Here is a 16,929-nt window from a genome sequence, read left to right on the forward strand (position 1 = left end):
TTTAAGTTTATACACGAGTATATACGGTATGTATTGGTCTTACTGGTTCTTTGAAGGATAATTCAACCCTTTATTAAAAAAAACCCTACATAGACTCCCTGCTCCCCCCCCAGCCTAGGTGTTACCACGGGTAAATGCCCCTAACTCTTTACTTACCCCTAGGTGCAGATTCAGGGCATCGGAGTTCACGGGCGCCATCTTCTCTTCTGTAATCTTCTGAAGGAGAGTGGTGTATCATGCACAGTTGGAGCAACCTTCTGTTGCGTGACAACTGCGCATTTGCCGAAAATCACAGAAATTGCCGAAGAGAAGGAAGAAGGCCAGAAGATTACAGAAGTGCCGGAAGATGGTGTCCGTGAACTCAGATGCCCTGAATCTGCACAGAGGGGTAAGTAAAGCGTTAGGGGAATTTACCAGGGGTAGCAGCTAGGCTGGGGGGGAGCAGGGAGGGGGGTCTATGTAGTTAGGGGTTTTTTTTTATTAAGGGTTTAGTTCTCCTTTAAGGAAGTGTACACCAATTTTCAACAATGCATAGGACATGCAGTATATTAAATTAATAGCCTACAGATAAACACTGTGTGTAATAAGTTGTTTTTTATTTCAAAGAATAACAAAGGCTGCATTTTAGGGAAATGTTTTTTTTTTATATAAAGCTCCTTCTATCCATTTGAACAAATGTTCCTGTTTTGTTGGTGGTAAGAATAATCAGCACAGTTTTCCGTTAATAGTTTCTAACATAAAATAAGTCCTATAAGTTGAGAAAAGTTGTTTATAGCTTTAGACTTAAAACATGATGTAATATAATATGTATTATTCATTTTTTGAAACATTTATTCTTTCTGACAGCTTTTAGATTATATTGAAACTGCAATGTTATTTTCTGACAAGAATGTTGACAGCAATTTGATATCCTGGAACAGAGTGGTGCTCTTGCATGGTATGCATTACTGTTTTGTCTACTTTTTAAAATGTTTTTTTTTCTGCAATAGACCTCTAATAAAAGATTAATAGAATAATTATTAATTGAATAAACAATTAAGTGTTAACTGTTTAAATGAACAGTAACAGGTAATTGAAATAGGGTTAAATGGTATAGGTTAAATAGCTGATGACCTACAGTCATATGAAAAAGTTTGGGAACCACTCTTGATTCTTTGGAGTTTTGTTTATCATTGGCTGAGCTTTCAAAGTAGCAAAGTCCTTTTAATATATAACATACCTTATGGAAACAATAGTATTTCAGCAGTGACATTAAATTTATTGGATTAACAGAAAATATGCAATATGCATCATAACAAAATTAGACAGGTGCATAAATTTGGGCACCCCAATAGAGATATTACATCAATACTTAGTTGAGCCTCCTTTTGCAAATGAAATAGCCTCTAAACGCCTCCTATAATCTCTGATAAGTGTCTGGATTCTGGATGGTGGTATTTTTGACCACACAAAATCTCTCCAGTTCAGTTTAATTTGATGGCTGCCGAGCATGGACAGCCTGCTTTAAATCATCCCATAGATTTTAGATAATTTTTAAGTTGAGGAACTGTGACGGCCAATCCATAATATTGTACTTCTCCCTCTGCATAAATGCCTTTGTAGATTTGAAGTGTGTTTAGGGTCATTGTCTTGTTGGAATATCCAACCCTTGCGTAACTTCAACCTTTTGACTGATGCTTGAACATTATCCTGAAGAATTTGTTGAAATTGGATTGAATTCATCCGACCCTCGACTTTAACCCTGCCATACAGATGTTCTTTGTGCAAATTGCACTGAATTGTAGAACTATGTACAGATACACCATCTGCAGCAATATGTTTTTGCAGGTCTTTGGAGGTGATCTTTGGGTTGTCTGTAACCATTCTCACAATCCTCCGCATATGCCACTCCTGTATTGTTCTTGGCCTGCCAGACCTGGGTTTTAGAGCAACTGAGCCTGTGCCCTTCCATTTCCTGATTACATTCCTTACAGTTGAAACTGACAGTTTAAACCTCTGAGATAGCTTTTTGTAGCCTTCCCCTAAACCATGATACTGAACAATCTTTGTTTTCAGATCTTTTGAGAGTTGCTTTGAGGATTCCATGCTGTCACTCTTCAGAGGAGAGTCAAACAGAAGCGCAACTTGCATGTGGCCAACTCAAATACCTTTTCTCATTAATGGACACACCTGCCTATGAAGTTCAAGGCTTAACAAGCTAATCCAAACAATTTCATGTTGCCAGTAATCAGTATTAAGCAGTTACATGCATTCAAATTAGCAAAATTATTAATTTGATTTAACTTCATACAACTGAATACTAAAAATCTTTGTTCAGAAAACACCCCAGTACTGTTCCTGGGAAATTAAAGACATACCACTATTTTTTGTTGAAAATGGATTAAATTATTATGCAGGCTGAGAGGGGTTCCCAAACTTTTTCATATGACTGTATAGCTCTGTAAAACACCCTTATATTATACAGAGCCTATCTGCTATGTAACCTGAAACTTTTCCCTGAATTAAGAATAATTTAATATGAGTGCAAAGTTGCCATCCAACATATTTTCTCTTATACTGTGGATTTACCTGTGTGAGGTATTTTGAAGTATGTGCACCCGCCCCTGGATTGCCAGAGTATACATACAGTACATAAGCGAGCTGGGAGCAGCTACTCTTTCTATGCCACTTTACTGCCATTTTCATAATTAATAAAATAAAAAATATTAATAAAGCAAGTAAGCTCTTTACATTTTTTTTGTTAGGACCACCTGGAACAGGAAAAACTTCATTATGCAAGGCTCTGGCACAGAAACTCACCGTTCGACTATCATATAGGTAGGCTTTTATTTTCATTATATGTGTGTGCCATACATTTCATGGCAGTGTTTCTGACAATAGCATTTTACCATATGCGTGCAAAATAGTTTTCTTAGGATATACCAGTAGATGAATATTCAAGAATAATGCACAAGTAAATGTAATTAAATCATGAAAATAAAAATTGCTGTAATGAATATGAAACTATTTCTCTTTGAAATTAGTAAATCAAAGAATTCGTCTCACTCTGATCTTACAGATCTGAACAGTACAGAAAAAAATAAACACAATAAAAACATAATCATCTAAAAAGCAATAAAATAGCTCAAACTCGATACACTAGTCAGCATGAGCAATAAACATTTAAATTGGAATAATACATTTTTAGACCTGAGCTGTATACAAGAGCCAGAATAACATTTAATAAAGTGAAATATATCTGTTTGCAAGATTGTAGGCAAGCACATCTCTTGGTCAGGATAGCAGGAGGGAGTCTGGGTAGGGCAGATGACGCTTGACATGTTTAAAATGTGATCTGCATCCAAACCTAGAATTGTTAGAGGCTGTCAAATTAATTGTGGTAGGTATTCAAAGATCTGTGCCACAATCTGTGATCGATCTGTACTCTTGTCAAAATTAGTTCTCTTTTTATTTCCTTTCCAACGTATCTTCTATAAATTGGTACACACAGCAAAGCAACCCAGGCCATAAAAGAGTTACATTTCTGGAGACTATGTGCTCTCTGTAGCTAAAGAGCAATTATTTCACTGGTGCTATACCTCTTTACACTTGAAGAGGAACTATAGCCAAAATACAGATTTAATATATGCTTCATCATACTAAAATAAAAAACGTTCTAAATATAATCAATTATGAAATAGTTTATCTTCACTATCCCTTTCACAGCATCTGCTTCTCTTTATTATCTCTTCATGCAGGGCTTAGATCTAATATAAGTTTGAGGGCTAGAAGATATATTAGAGCTCACTCAAATAACTGATTGTAGCACAAACAATATTTACCAATATCCTACATGAAGAGAGGGAGAGAGAGAGTATTCGGTGATTTTAAAAGAGTGAGCTCTAATACATCTTCTAGGCAAAGGAGCCCCCAAAGGCTATATTAGACCTGCAATTCTAAATCAAATAGTGAACTCCTGTATCACCTCACCCTGTTACAATTTGGGGTTAACATGTGTGTTGAGTCCATCCTGAATAGGTACTATGATAGCCACTGAAGACAACTCTTACTAGTAGTTTGGCATGTATGTTGGCCCTTTGGAACCACTGTATTGGTAATATATCTATGTGTATGATGCCCCCAAATGAAAATTAACTAGGCATAAACATTGCTATCTTGTAGCGCACTTGGCGCAGATGAGTGGGACACTCATGCTTAGAGTAGCAATGTGGTCGCCCAAATCGGGAGCTCCCTTTCATTGGGGGCAGAATTGCACATGCTAGGAGCATTTTCCGGCTATTGCAGGCTGTATTAGCCGCACCTCTGGTGGAGGGAAAAGTAGTTCACTTTGCAACAGTAAAATGAATCGGAGAAACCAGTGTTCCTGAGCTGCTACTGGGAACTTGATGGGGGAGGGGATAAAAAAACATTATTAAAAATAATTGTATAAAAAGAAAACTGAAACAAGTTATTAGTTGTGGTGCACTATGTGATTAGGTTTATTTGGAGGTGAACTACCAATTTGGTTGTCAACATCTAATGTAAGAGAGAGCACATGGAAAAAAGACCCATAATAATGTGATATTAGTAATGGATAATAGAGAACTTATGTTAGATTCCCCCAGTGCCTGGATACTTTAAAATGGAAGAAAACCCCAACTTGTGTGGCCTCTCTTAAACCTTGGCTTTGGTCCAGTAGTATATCATGTAATAAATTTGAATATAAATTTGGATGAAAAGCACAGCCATTAGGCTGCTTTTATATTCCATAGTGTAGTATAGCAACAAAAACAATCATTAATGCAAAGTGTAAAACTGAAGTGAGAACAAAGCCTAGATGCTGAGCATTCCTGTCCCATACCGTCTTCTGGAATGCCACCAGGATACAAGGAAAACTCCCGGTGGGTCTAGGTGTCAATGGGCCTTTTGCTCTTAACCATTTGGCCTATTGCATGGTCATTACCTATTTCAAGCTGTTTGACTAGTCTTCTTAGTTCTTCAGTTTACCTTTTTCGAAATCATCTTTGCAAATTTTGTTGTTTGTACATATATTTGGCCAAGGGCACACACAGTGGATCCTTCACCTTCATTTTGTACACTGGCTGAGGAAAGTGGATCCACTGTGCTGGTTTTATTTCACATTATTATTTTACTATTATGTATTTTAGTAATGTGTGTTGCTCATAATACTTTAAATACTTGCACATGCGTTTCCTATTTGTGTTTTGCCATTGTTTCTCATACATATTTTTTTTTCAGGTACAGATATGGGCAGCTTGTTGAGATCAATAGCCACAGTCTTTTTTCAAAGTGGTTTTCTGAGGTATGCTTAAAATATGTGTAAATATACACTTGCATATAATTTGTTTATTCTTGTTTCCAGATAAATCCTGCATGTAAAGAGACAGGATTTGTGTCAGGTTCATTTCACAACTTTATATGGTCTACCTTTAACCATAACATGTTCATCAGTATTTTCCACACATGCCAAAAAGACATATAACCCCCTCTAGAAATGTGTGTATCTGCCAGTACAACAGCTTAAGGGAAAGAATTGCACAAATTTACAGTTAAAATTTGTACTTTGTGCACACAAAATAAATCTTTAGAATGAACCTTAGAATGAAACATTATTTCTGATAAGTGTATGCCCTTGCATTCGATGGAAAGATCTACTGGTAAATAAAGTATTAATGTATATTGTATGGCTCCCTTATATAGTATACACAGTTATCTAATTATTGGCAAGCCTTTCTTAATAATTATGTCTTTATTTCAATATGTTCTTTTTTAGTATTGGTAACTAAAACTACCCTGAATATTGATGTCACCAAATAGTTTGTAAATAGGAAGATCTGCCCTCTCGTCTTTAGAATCCATATACCTTACAATACAGAAAAATACTTTGCTGGCCCTTCTTGCTTCTAAAAAATATTTGCCTGTTAGAGCTAATTTTATTATGCACATATACTTCTATAAGTAGCCTGTCTATTTTTGTCATTGGAAAAAACAAATGCCCTCCACCAAGTCATTAGTAAATGAATGTAATACAAGTAGTCCCGGTTAAGAACCTTCTAGCACACCATTGGGAACCCTAGTCCAATTACAGAATGCACAATTGACTGTAATCTACTCTGCACACTATCCGTCTGCCATCCCTATACAAATAGCATCACCAAACCAACAGAACTTGGTTTAGAAAGCAAAAATTAATGCAGCTTGGGCAAAGTTCAAAATGCAACCCCACTGTCCTTCCTAAACATATGTAATCAACTTAGTTTTTCTTATGCAATCTATTAAATGCTGGAGGTTATTTAAAGGTTATAATGATTATATGATCAAAAATACAACGTGTTTGGAAAGCCACATTCAACTGCAAAGTTTTACTGATGAATTTACATTTTTTCCCACTTAAAACTTCTATATTGAGCACATATATTGATTATTATTATTATTAATATCATGTATTTATATAGCTCCAACATATTGCGTAGCACTGTAAAGTAAATGTGATTATACAACTAATTCACATGAATTATATACATAGAACATATGGAGTTACATGCATCCCAATCAATACATCTACAAAAGGTGAGGATGGCCCTATGCATAGGCATACACTCTAAAGGGAAGGGAGTAATACACAAGGTGTGGGAGTGGGCAAGATTGAATTAAGTGGGTGAGAAATGTGGTACTGTATGTGGGTTGCGTTTGATAGTTAAGCAGAGTGAGGGTAGTCTTCTCGAAAGAAGTGCGTTTTAAGAGATTTCTTGAAAGCAGAAAGTTTGGGAGAAAGTCAGACAGACCGTGGGAGAGAGGGGACATAGCTCAGAATACTTAAAGTAGTATCTCTTAAACCAGTAGAAGGTTTTAGGGCAAATTAAAAGGTATACAAACGACCCTCTAGTTACTCCTATGAGCTGGCAGTCAGCTAGTGGAACCGAATATTAACTGTAATTTGCTGCTAGAGTCCCTTTTTATAAATTTTTTTGCCATTTCATAGATTCTTCTATGTTCTGAAAATTGAAACTGTAAAAATGTTGCATTAAGAGAGAAGGTCTAACCCTCTACTTTGTGTTACATCCATGTGTTTGTGGCCTATTAGCAGGTAATAAAAAGACCTGCATGTAGAACAACAAATAATAATAGAAGCTAAGCACTTACTGCATCTATACTTCAATCACAGTAACAGCAAAAAAAAAATCTAGGATGCTTTCCCTCCTAAAACAATTCCTTGGTTTAACAAAATGACTAAATGAACTGCAAGTTGACACCAGTCAAGTTTTATTGTTATCTGAATATAAGTCTGACAGCCTCTGCAACATATGCTCACTTCGCATGCATTTGTGCATACCGCACATACTCCAAGTCTAAAGCAGCAAGTTAATTATGCATTCAGAATAGGGATGCACTGAATACCCTTTTTTGGGATTCAGACGAATCCCGAATCTGTCTTGAGGTTTGACGAAAAGTTGTGTCATTTTAATAATATGGTTCAGGAAGGCCCAATCTTGAACCGAATCCTGGACTGGGTGCCAATGATTCATTAATGATTACATTAATATTTTTAAGATAAAATTTACTGTGAAATGTAATTAATTGTTTGAATACCATGACCTGTATAAAACTTTGTAAGGTCATACAACTCCTCAGTAGTTAATATTCTTATAATACACAAAAGCCATGAATATCTTGTAAATTATATCCTTATAAACGGTGAGTAGTGATGTCATCAGTTATAAACGGTGAGTAGTGATGTCATTTCTGTCACATGACTCACTAAAATTTGTGTATTATAATTAATAAAGTACCCCCAGTTGTAAAATATGAGGATATTATAAGTTACCTCGGAGTTCCATGACCTGTATAAAAACACTCGCCCATCGGCCTCGTGTTTTTATATGGTCCTGAAACTCCTTGGTAACTTATAATATCCTTATATTTTACAAGAGGGGGTACTTTATTCACTATATATTTTACAATAATGGGAACATTATTTGCTGAGTTTAGAACTGTGCATTATGGATGTATCTTACCATATGATTCTTATTTCAAAATGTTATTTTCAGTTTAAAAAGGCCCTTATGTCATTTTATAAAGGTTTCCATTTTGAAACCACTACTATTAAAGATCAACAAAAAGGCATACCCTGGGACCCTTGCGGATGCCCATTGTTGGGCTCTTTTACAGTAGAAGAAAATGTTGGCTCTTAGTGGCTAAGTTAAGATTTGGCTCTACTGCACATTTTCAATCTTGGGCACATGACAAGATGGCAGTGCTCTCTAGACTCCAAAGAGGAACACTGTTCTGAGGTCTAAGGTTACCAGTTATAATCCTTGGTTAAGCCTTTCATAGTTGCTATATGGTATAATATACCAGTTTACCCATTCTATTAATTTGGCATTACAGTCTTCTTTTTTTATTAACGTTATTTTCTTTTCCACTGTTTTAGAGTGGCAAATTGGTGACTAAAATGTTTCAGAAGATTCATGATCTAATAAATGATAAAGAAGCACTAGTATTTGTTTTGATTGATGAGGTATGTTAATGGTCCTGCTATATACTACATTCTTATATGTTTATAATATGATTATTGCATTAAAATTATAAATACAGGTATGGGATCCGTTATCTGAAAAACCGGTTATCCTGAAAGCTCTGAATTACAGGAAGGCCGTCACCCATATACTCCATTATAACTCACATTTTTGATATAATTTAATTTGTCTCTAATAATAAGAGTTGCTTGTACTTGATCCCAGCCAAGATAAAATTCATCCTTATTGGAAGCAGAGCAATTCTGTTTAGGTTTATTTAATATTTAAATAATTTTTATTTAGACTTACGGTATGGAGATCCAAATTATGGAAAGATCCCTTATCTGGAAAACCCCAGGTCCCATGCATTCTGGCTAACAGGTCCCATACCTGTGTATTGCAGCTAAGGCTTTCTTGATATTATATAGGCCAGTTAAACCCCTATAAGAGAGTTTACAGCTCTCACTATATAAAGTCCATTTTCATACTTCAAATGGGATGTTTCTTTGGACAAGTGTCTAAAAAATTAACTGTCCCTGTCACTACAAACATTTTCTCGGCTGGTCTTTATTATTTAAAATTCCCCCTCAGGCAAGGGTTTGGTGAATGATATTGAAATGCATTTCTTTCAATCCATAGTTGCCATACCAGATAAAAGTGAGTCTGAGAAAATTAGAAACAGTGGTCTGGCTAAACTGCTCTAAACATTCAGGGGTGTATTCCATCAGGCCAACAGATCTTGTTCACATGATTCAGGGCCCTACCAATTGGGTTTGAAACTCTGACTCTCTACACACAAGAAAATAACTGATTAAGCATTGTTTTTTTTTTTTTTATTGCAACCAATTTATTTTGCCATTTTTGTAGGAGACACTGTCTCAACCTACATATTTTTGATATTGATATACTATAAAAACATATGGGGATTAGTCTTTGCCTGCAATGCATAAACTATTTTATGGTTTTAAAATCTTCAGTAAATTATCTGTTTTAATCATTAAACATTTGGTACAGAAGGAAAATGTGTTTTTTCACCTCAGGTGGAAAGTCTTACTGCAGCTCGTAAAGCTTCCAGAGCTGGTACTGAGCCTTCAGATGCCATTCGTGTAGTTAATGCTGTGCTGACACAAATTGATCATATCAAAAGGTAAGTGATCTGCTTTTCACGTTATGTTACTGTATCTTTCTAGATTGCACGCAAATTCTACATATGGCATTACCCGTATGTATCTATAATTGTTTTGTTTGTTTGTTGTCTGTATGTATGCTACATTGTTTCGTTTTTAACTGTCCTTTATTTGTCAGACTGTATTCTCTCTATTGACCTGTAGATGGCGTTTTATAAAATAGGAGAAAACTATGACCTAAAGTGATCAGTAACTTGAGAAAGGGCTGTGTCTGGGCCTGAAACTTTGTTGCTTGTTGGAGATCCCAGCCATGTAAACCAATAAAGGCTTTTTAAATCGATTCCCCGGAAGGTGCTGTGACATCTATTGATTCTATAAATATAGAAGACTTACATAAGTTACATAAATAATTATTTGGGTTAAAGAAAGACAACCGTCCATTAAGTTCAGTCTTGTGGTGTTTCTCCCAGCATTACATTCCCACATAAGAAGAAAAAAAACAGCGATGCACAATGTGTTGCGCTCTAAAAATACATGGTAATAATAATGTATTCTTTCTCGTATAAAAGTAATACAATCTCCCTCAAGAAAAGTACTAGAGAAATAAAGAAAATGAAATAAAGGATTCCATGGGGGTGGAAAGTTTGGGCATGCACCGTTTAAATCCTTATCCAAAATTGTGTATAATGGTGCCCTCCCACCCCCAAATGATTATAGAATAGTAATAGTGCTTGAATAAAAAACAAAACGGCGCATTCCATTAAACAATACATACTTAAACAACATGCTAAAACATAGCGCCATATTTTTCTCCAGGATGAATGCTAATGTCAAAAGCCTAGAAATATAGTTACTTGTTAGTTCTTTTAAACTACTAATGTTTTTCACTATTTTTTTAAGGTATCCCAATGTAGTCATCTTAAGCACCTCAAACCTCACAGAAAAAATTGATGTTGCTTTTACTGATAGAGCAGATATAAAGCAGTACATTGGACCTCCATCTCCTGCTGCTATATTTAAAATTTATCTGTCTTGCATAGAAGAACTTATGAAGGTAAGCAGTGTATAATAATATAATCCTTGTAGAAGAGACAGTAGGGATGCACCGAATCCACTATTTTGGATTCGGCTGAACCCCAGAATCCTTTGCGAAAGATTTTGCGGAATACCAACCTGAATTTTCGTATGCAAATTAGGGGTGGGAAGGGGAAGCATTTTTTACTTCCATGTTTTGTGGCAAAAAGTCACGCGATTTCACTCCCCGTCACTCAATTTGCATATGCAAATTATGGTTCGGCCGGGCAGAAGGATTTGGCCGAATCCTGCTGAAAAAGGCTGGATCCTGGATTCGGTGCATCCCTAGAAAAAACATATACTTGTAAGTGCATGCTTATGTTTTACCAAAACCATACAATATGTAAGTATGGTTTTATAGATCATCTCATAAACTGGGTATCTAGATGAAAGGTTCGGTTTATTGTTGATAAATGTAAGGCTATGTAATGTAACAGAATACAGTGTAGCCAAAATGATGTTTATGCACAGCTATAATTAGTGAGGTGTCCTAGTTACTTATAAACTGCTGAACCATATAAAGTCACCTGGACTGCAAGAGACACACCAACATTCAAAACAAAGTCTACTAAGGGTACAAAATTATGAACTGAAACAAACGGAAGATAAAATTGGAACAACCCCAAAAATATGTTTGTATACATGTGCAAAATACTCTATCCCGTATGCAAAATTAAAAAATACATGCTTACAAAAATCACAATATACACAAAGGATTGGAGAGATTAAGGTGGGTTACTTGCCCATGATAAGAGTTTAATACATAAAATATAATCCCGCTCCAACAATCCTAACTATATATAAGTACCTAGGAAAAACCCAAATGACCACCCCAGGGTGAATGTCCTTACAATGCTGGCATAATGCTTATCTTACACTCTAATCAAGGTCATTGTTCAGTGCTGGTCATCATCATTACACCAGATGATACTATTCAGCCTGTATAGAGTTTACTTTAAATTATGCAAGCATAGGAATTCATTGCTTATTAAAGGAGAAGGAAAGGCTGTATTTACTTGGGGGTGCCAAAAGTTAGGCACCCCCAAGTGATTGTATATACTTAACTGAAACCCCGGGCCGGTGCTCCTATCAGCAGAAAACTGCACCAGTCCGGGGGTTCTTCGGACGAGCACAACAGATCGATCGACTTCTTTCGTTGCGCAGGTGCACCTACACAGTAGCACGAAAAGCCGAACCAGGTGAAGAAGTCGGCTATTTTGTTCTACTGCGCATGCGTTTGCCCCGGGAAATGTAAAGAAAGGAGAAGAAGGAAACAGATCTCTGTGGAGCTCGCTGGAAGAACCTCCCACACCGGTGCAATTCACTCCTGATAGGAGCACCGGCCCGGGGTGTAAGGTAAGTATATAATCACTTGGGGGTGCCTAACTTACCCCCGAGTAAATAGGCCTTTGCTTCTTCTTTAAGAACAATGCAAAATATCATGTAAAGTTGCCTTATATTTACATTAACTAAATACAAATGGAAAGTTTAAAAAAAAAAAAAGTTTAGCAGAACTTTTCTGGTGGTGAAAAGACATTTCTACAAAAACATCAGAAAAGTACTTTCATGCCATTTTACCTTGTTTTTTTACTCTTTCATAAATGCACCAGTATGTTTAATAGTCTTTTTATTTTGACATCTGAAATGTATTTGGTTCAAATATACATAACATGTTAGATGTTTGTCTCAACAAATGATTTTATCTGTTTTTACAGCGTCAGATCATTTACCCAAAGCAGCAACTGTTAACGTTACGTGACCTTGAAATGATTGGCTACCTGGAAAATAATGTATCCAAACTTAGCTTGCAGTTAAATGAAATTTCAAGGTAGCCACCTTTTTTTCATTTTAGTGTAATCCAATACTGAAATGTTGTTTTTATTTCAAAGTTTATTGTTCAATAGAACTATTCAACAATAAACTACTGACACATTTATTGGAAATGCAAAAAAAATAACTAAAGTTGGAACACTGTGTATAATATAAGTAAAAGCAAAATGCAGTAATTTGCTAATCATTTAAACTCTATATTTATTTGCAAATCGTACAAAGACACCATATCAAATGCTGGAACAGAGAAATATTATTGTTTTCTGAAATATATATACTTGTTTTGCATTTTATACCAGCAACACATATCAAAAAAGTTGGGACAGAGGCTACAAAAGAATGATCCAGAAACATCTCTGACTTCCCTGGGGGAGGGGGTCTACGTGGGGTGGGGGGTACAGGTTTTTTTTCAACAGGGTTGAATTCTCCTTTAAGCTTATTTAAGATGTACTGAGGCGAAGTGGAGAACTGTATTGTCCACTTTTTACTTCTGTAATAAAAATAAACTATGTTCTACTCATTTTGCTGGCAGTACAAAAATATTATTTACCAAGTGTATCTGTTTCCATCTGGTATAATGTGAGCAAAACCTCAGTAACGGTTGTTTGTAGGATACATAGCTTTATTAGCAGTTGGAAAAACCTTTAGGAGATCACATTTAAAGGAGAAGGAAAGTTGTTTACCACTTGGGAGTGAAGTGAATGTATTTACTTACCTGAACCCTCGGGCTGCTGCTCCTATCAGTAGAAAACTGCACCAGCCTGGGGTTATTCCATCGAGCACCACGGAGCGCTTATCTTCCAGCTTCTTCTTACTTCAAATTTCCCAGGGCAGACGCATGCACAGTAGAATGAAAAAACCGACTTTTTAGTTAAAGTTTATTATGTTTAGTGTAGACCTAAAGTATACATGTGTTATGTCATATTAGTCATTTTTATGTTTTTTATGTAATTGGTCCTGGATGCAGTTTGAAATTGAAATGACAATAAGGGGGTCGAATTGTGTCTTTCCTGAGGGTAGTTTCACTAAATTTGAAACTACAGAATTTTTCAGGAAAAAAACCCCCACGAATTTTTCAAAATAATTATGTCCCAAAACTACTAGAAGGCCTGAATCTAAAAATACTTCAACTAAAACCTGTCAAGGTCATGTAGAAGTCAATGGCAGAGGTCCCTCAAACAATTTTTGCCTTTGTGATTATTTTTTTTTTTACAGCGGTTGTGCTCTAACCCCCATCAATTCAAGGTTTTTTAGCCTATAACTTGATCAAGGTATTCGAGTTTTTCCCCCAATTGCATTCAATAGATTTTTATCCATTTGGTTTCTTTTCTCTTTTTTTTTTTTATAAATAAGCAAACATTCGAGTTGTGAGTTTATTTGAGGTAGAAAAAACCTCACAAACTGGACCTTTGAAAAATAGCCCCCTAAAAGAGGATATCTGTTGTCATTTTGATTTTTTTTTCACTTTGTTTTTGTTGCTGCCAAGTATCTTGTGTTAAAATACAATATTTTTTATTTTCCTCATTTATGGACCATAATGTGCAAGTGCTTGACATAACTTACATTCATATGATTTCTATCTAAGCTATTTTTTCTATCCTAAATGTATTTAAGCAATGATACAAACAGACACAATGCCAGTCGTATTTGGAACATTATAGACTTTAATTTTTCAGTGTATTTTTGCAGTGGTAAGCTCTTTATATTGAAATTCTGTTTAGCATTTCATTACACTTTGAGCAACACTTTTGTCTAATATATACACTGTACTTGCCAGGAAAAGTGAGGGCCTCAGTGGAAGAGTGCTTCGGAAAATACCTTTTCTGGCACATGCACTTTATTTACAAGTAAGTGTCATTTGATTTTTTTGTTTATACTTTTATTATTATTATTAAGACATATATAAGCAATGTGTTTCTCTGGTGTACAGGTATTCATCAGACATCCATGTAAACTTTGCACTGAAAACAGGCCTGTTTTCCTTTTAACTATGACTAATAGAAGTTATGTTTTTAAGAAATAATCCCCAGTTCAGCATTGTCTTTAGCTCTTCTTCTAATCCATTATTACAGTTGATTGTGTTGTGGAATTTCAATTATCAGAGATTGCTTAAGGTAAAAAAAAAGATAGTAAAGAGTCAGAACCCTGTACAAAGAAATCAAGAGTTTTTATAAACTTGAGAATGTATGACTTGAGAATTTACAGGCATAAAAGGGTGTTACCATTGTAAGAGCATAGAGATGTCTCTTCACAGCACAGAAAAACAAAGAATTGCCCATATAACCCATATATCAGATGGTTCTTCCTCATTGTCAAAGCTAGTTTGAGAACAGATTCCATCCAAGTCAGGGGGGCTCCCGGGGAATCTGCATACACAGAATTTTATTCTGTCTCAGTTAGTATAACTATAACGGCTCAGTTCAATTTTAGCCTTAAAGGAGAAGGAAAGGCTAAAATTAAGTAAGCTTTATCAGAAAGGTCTATATAAATACACCAGTAAACCCTCAAAGTAATGCTGCTCTGAGTCCTCTGTCAAAAGAAACATCACATTTCTTTGCTTTTATTGTGTACACATGGGCTTCTGTATCAGACTTCCTGTTTTCAGCTTAAACCTCCAGGGCACGGCCTTGAGCATGCTCAGTTTGCTCCTCTCCCCCTCCCTCCTCCCATCCCTACTGTAATCTGAGCTCAGAGCTGTTAGTAAGCAGGGAGAGACTCAGGCAGGAAGTGATGTCACACCAAGCAGCTTCTATCCTAAACAAACAGAGACAGTGTCTAGAGCTGTTTACTCAGGTATGGTAAAGCATTCTGCAGAATAAATATAGCATTCTAGCTTGCACTATTGTGGCTATTCTATTGGCAATAAACTGTCTTGGAGCTTTCCTTCTCCTTTAAAACTGTAATTTATTACGTATTTGAGCATCTGTTTGTAAGTAACATAATCATTTGCATAGAAGGCACTGAAACAGAATTTTGATGAGATCATCATAAATCCTTTAATATAATTATAGTGATTTGTAGCTTTTTGGTTAAAAAATGTGTGTGTATATATATAGTCCGTGAAAGGAGCACTCACAGGTCTTATGACAAAAATCAAGAAGTGTTTATTATGGGCAAACAACTGACGTTTCGGCTGTGACACCAGCCTTTTTCAAGGTCATATATATATCTATATAGATATATATATATATATATATATTATACTCTAACATCTTTTTTGTTTGTTTGTTTTTTAAGTCTCCAACAGTTACCATCGAAAGGTTCCTTTGGGCTCTTTCACTGGCAGTGGATGAACAGTTTCAAGAAAGAAAGGATTTTTCAGATAATATATAATATGCACATTTCAATTCTACCTGTGAAGCAATGTTCCATATACTGTGTATTTTTGTGTCATCTATATTACCCAAACCCCTTGTGTTCCAGTGCCCTTCAAAGATAAAAGACACGGGCTAGTGCTGAAAAGGAATGAAATGCATAACTATAGCTAACACATAGAAAGTCATTTAGTCACCATTCTTTCACATGAATGACAAATACTTTTCAATGTTCATTTTGATTAATGCTTCTAAGTAGTTTGGTTAATAGACTGGAAATCCTTTGTGGTTTTCTTCCCATTATATCAAGTGAGAAGCGCTTATTTTTTAGTAGACTTAAAATATGGAGATCCAAATTACGGAATTATCCAGATAATCCCAGGTCCTGAGCATTCTGGATAATAGGTCACATACCTGTACTGAGTAGGACCCATAATCCTTAATATATATAGTAAATGTTACAGAAAGAACAGTCCATTTGATCCTATAACTTGATTAGCATAGCCATTAAGGGCATATTGTGGGGGCAAGGCTTTGGTATAAAACACACCAATATCTCTTATTTTACATTTACATTTATGTACAGTGTAATAGTTTGTTCTCTGTATTGTCCATAGCATTTAAACTTACCATAACTTTTCAGTATATTAGTCTTTGAACATATTTTTTGTTATTTTAAGTGTATTATCAATGTTTGCTTGTCATTGCCTCAAATTAGTTTCCATAAAATTTTCATAGAAACTTAGTTCTTTGTATTTTTATATTATATTCACATATCATATGATACTCAAAAAAAATGGTGCAGTTAGGCTATTTATTTGCGTTGTTACTTTTATTACAAATCTTTCTATTTCTATTCTCTTGTTTGTCTTCCAATTGCTTATTGACACCACTGATTGCTAGGGTAAATTGGACCCTAAAACTATAGCTGCTGACATCCCAAACTGGAGAGCTGCTAAGCCAAAAGCTAAAATTAAAAAAAACACGCATAATAAAAACGATGTCCAGTTGCAAACTGTTTTGGAATGTAACTCTTTACATCATACCATATGTTAATTTAAAGCTGAA

At 35.4% G+C, this 16,929-nt stretch overlaps 1 protein-coding gene across 3 annotated transcripts in view; it reads left to right on the forward strand.

Annotated features, from left to right (window-relative positions):
* The window catches only part of trip13.L (thyroid hormone receptor interactor 13 L homeolog), a 32,443-nt gene extending 15,837 nt beyond the window's left edge, over nucleotides 1–16,606 (forward strand). For 2 of the 3 annotated variants that reach the window (XM_018266132.2, XM_018266133.2), the window contains 9 exons: nucleotides 847–937; nucleotides 2,745–2,817; nucleotides 5,239–5,302; nucleotides 8,432–8,518; nucleotides 9,557–9,663; nucleotides 10,544–10,697; nucleotides 12,433–12,545; nucleotides 14,325–14,394; nucleotides 15,785–16,606. In XM_018266132.2, the coding sequence (XP_018121621.1) occupies nucleotides 847–937; nucleotides 2,745–2,817; nucleotides 5,239–5,302; nucleotides 8,432–8,518; nucleotides 9,557–9,663; nucleotides 10,544–10,697; nucleotides 12,433–12,545; nucleotides 14,325–14,394; nucleotides 15,785–15,880 (855 nt within the window). In that variant the 3' untranslated portion in view covers nucleotides 15,881–16,606. Of the gene's footprint in view, nucleotides 1–846; nucleotides 938–2,744; nucleotides 2,818–5,238; nucleotides 5,303–8,431; nucleotides 8,519–9,556; nucleotides 9,664–10,543; nucleotides 10,698–11,881; nucleotides 12,074–12,432; nucleotides 12,546–14,324; nucleotides 14,395–15,784 lie in introns of those variants that run through there. The other variant, XR_001936023.2, reaches the window with a different exon arrangement.
* Nucleotides 16,607–16,929: the final 323 nt, after the last annotated feature.

Source organism: Xenopus laevis, chromosome 6L (assembly GCF_017654675.1).
Source record: "Xenopus laevis strain J_2021 chromosome 6L, Xenopus_laevis_v10.1, whole genome shotgun sequence".
NCBI classification, from domain to species: domain Eukaryota; kingdom Metazoa; phylum Chordata; class Amphibia; order Anura; family Pipidae; genus Xenopus; species Xenopus laevis.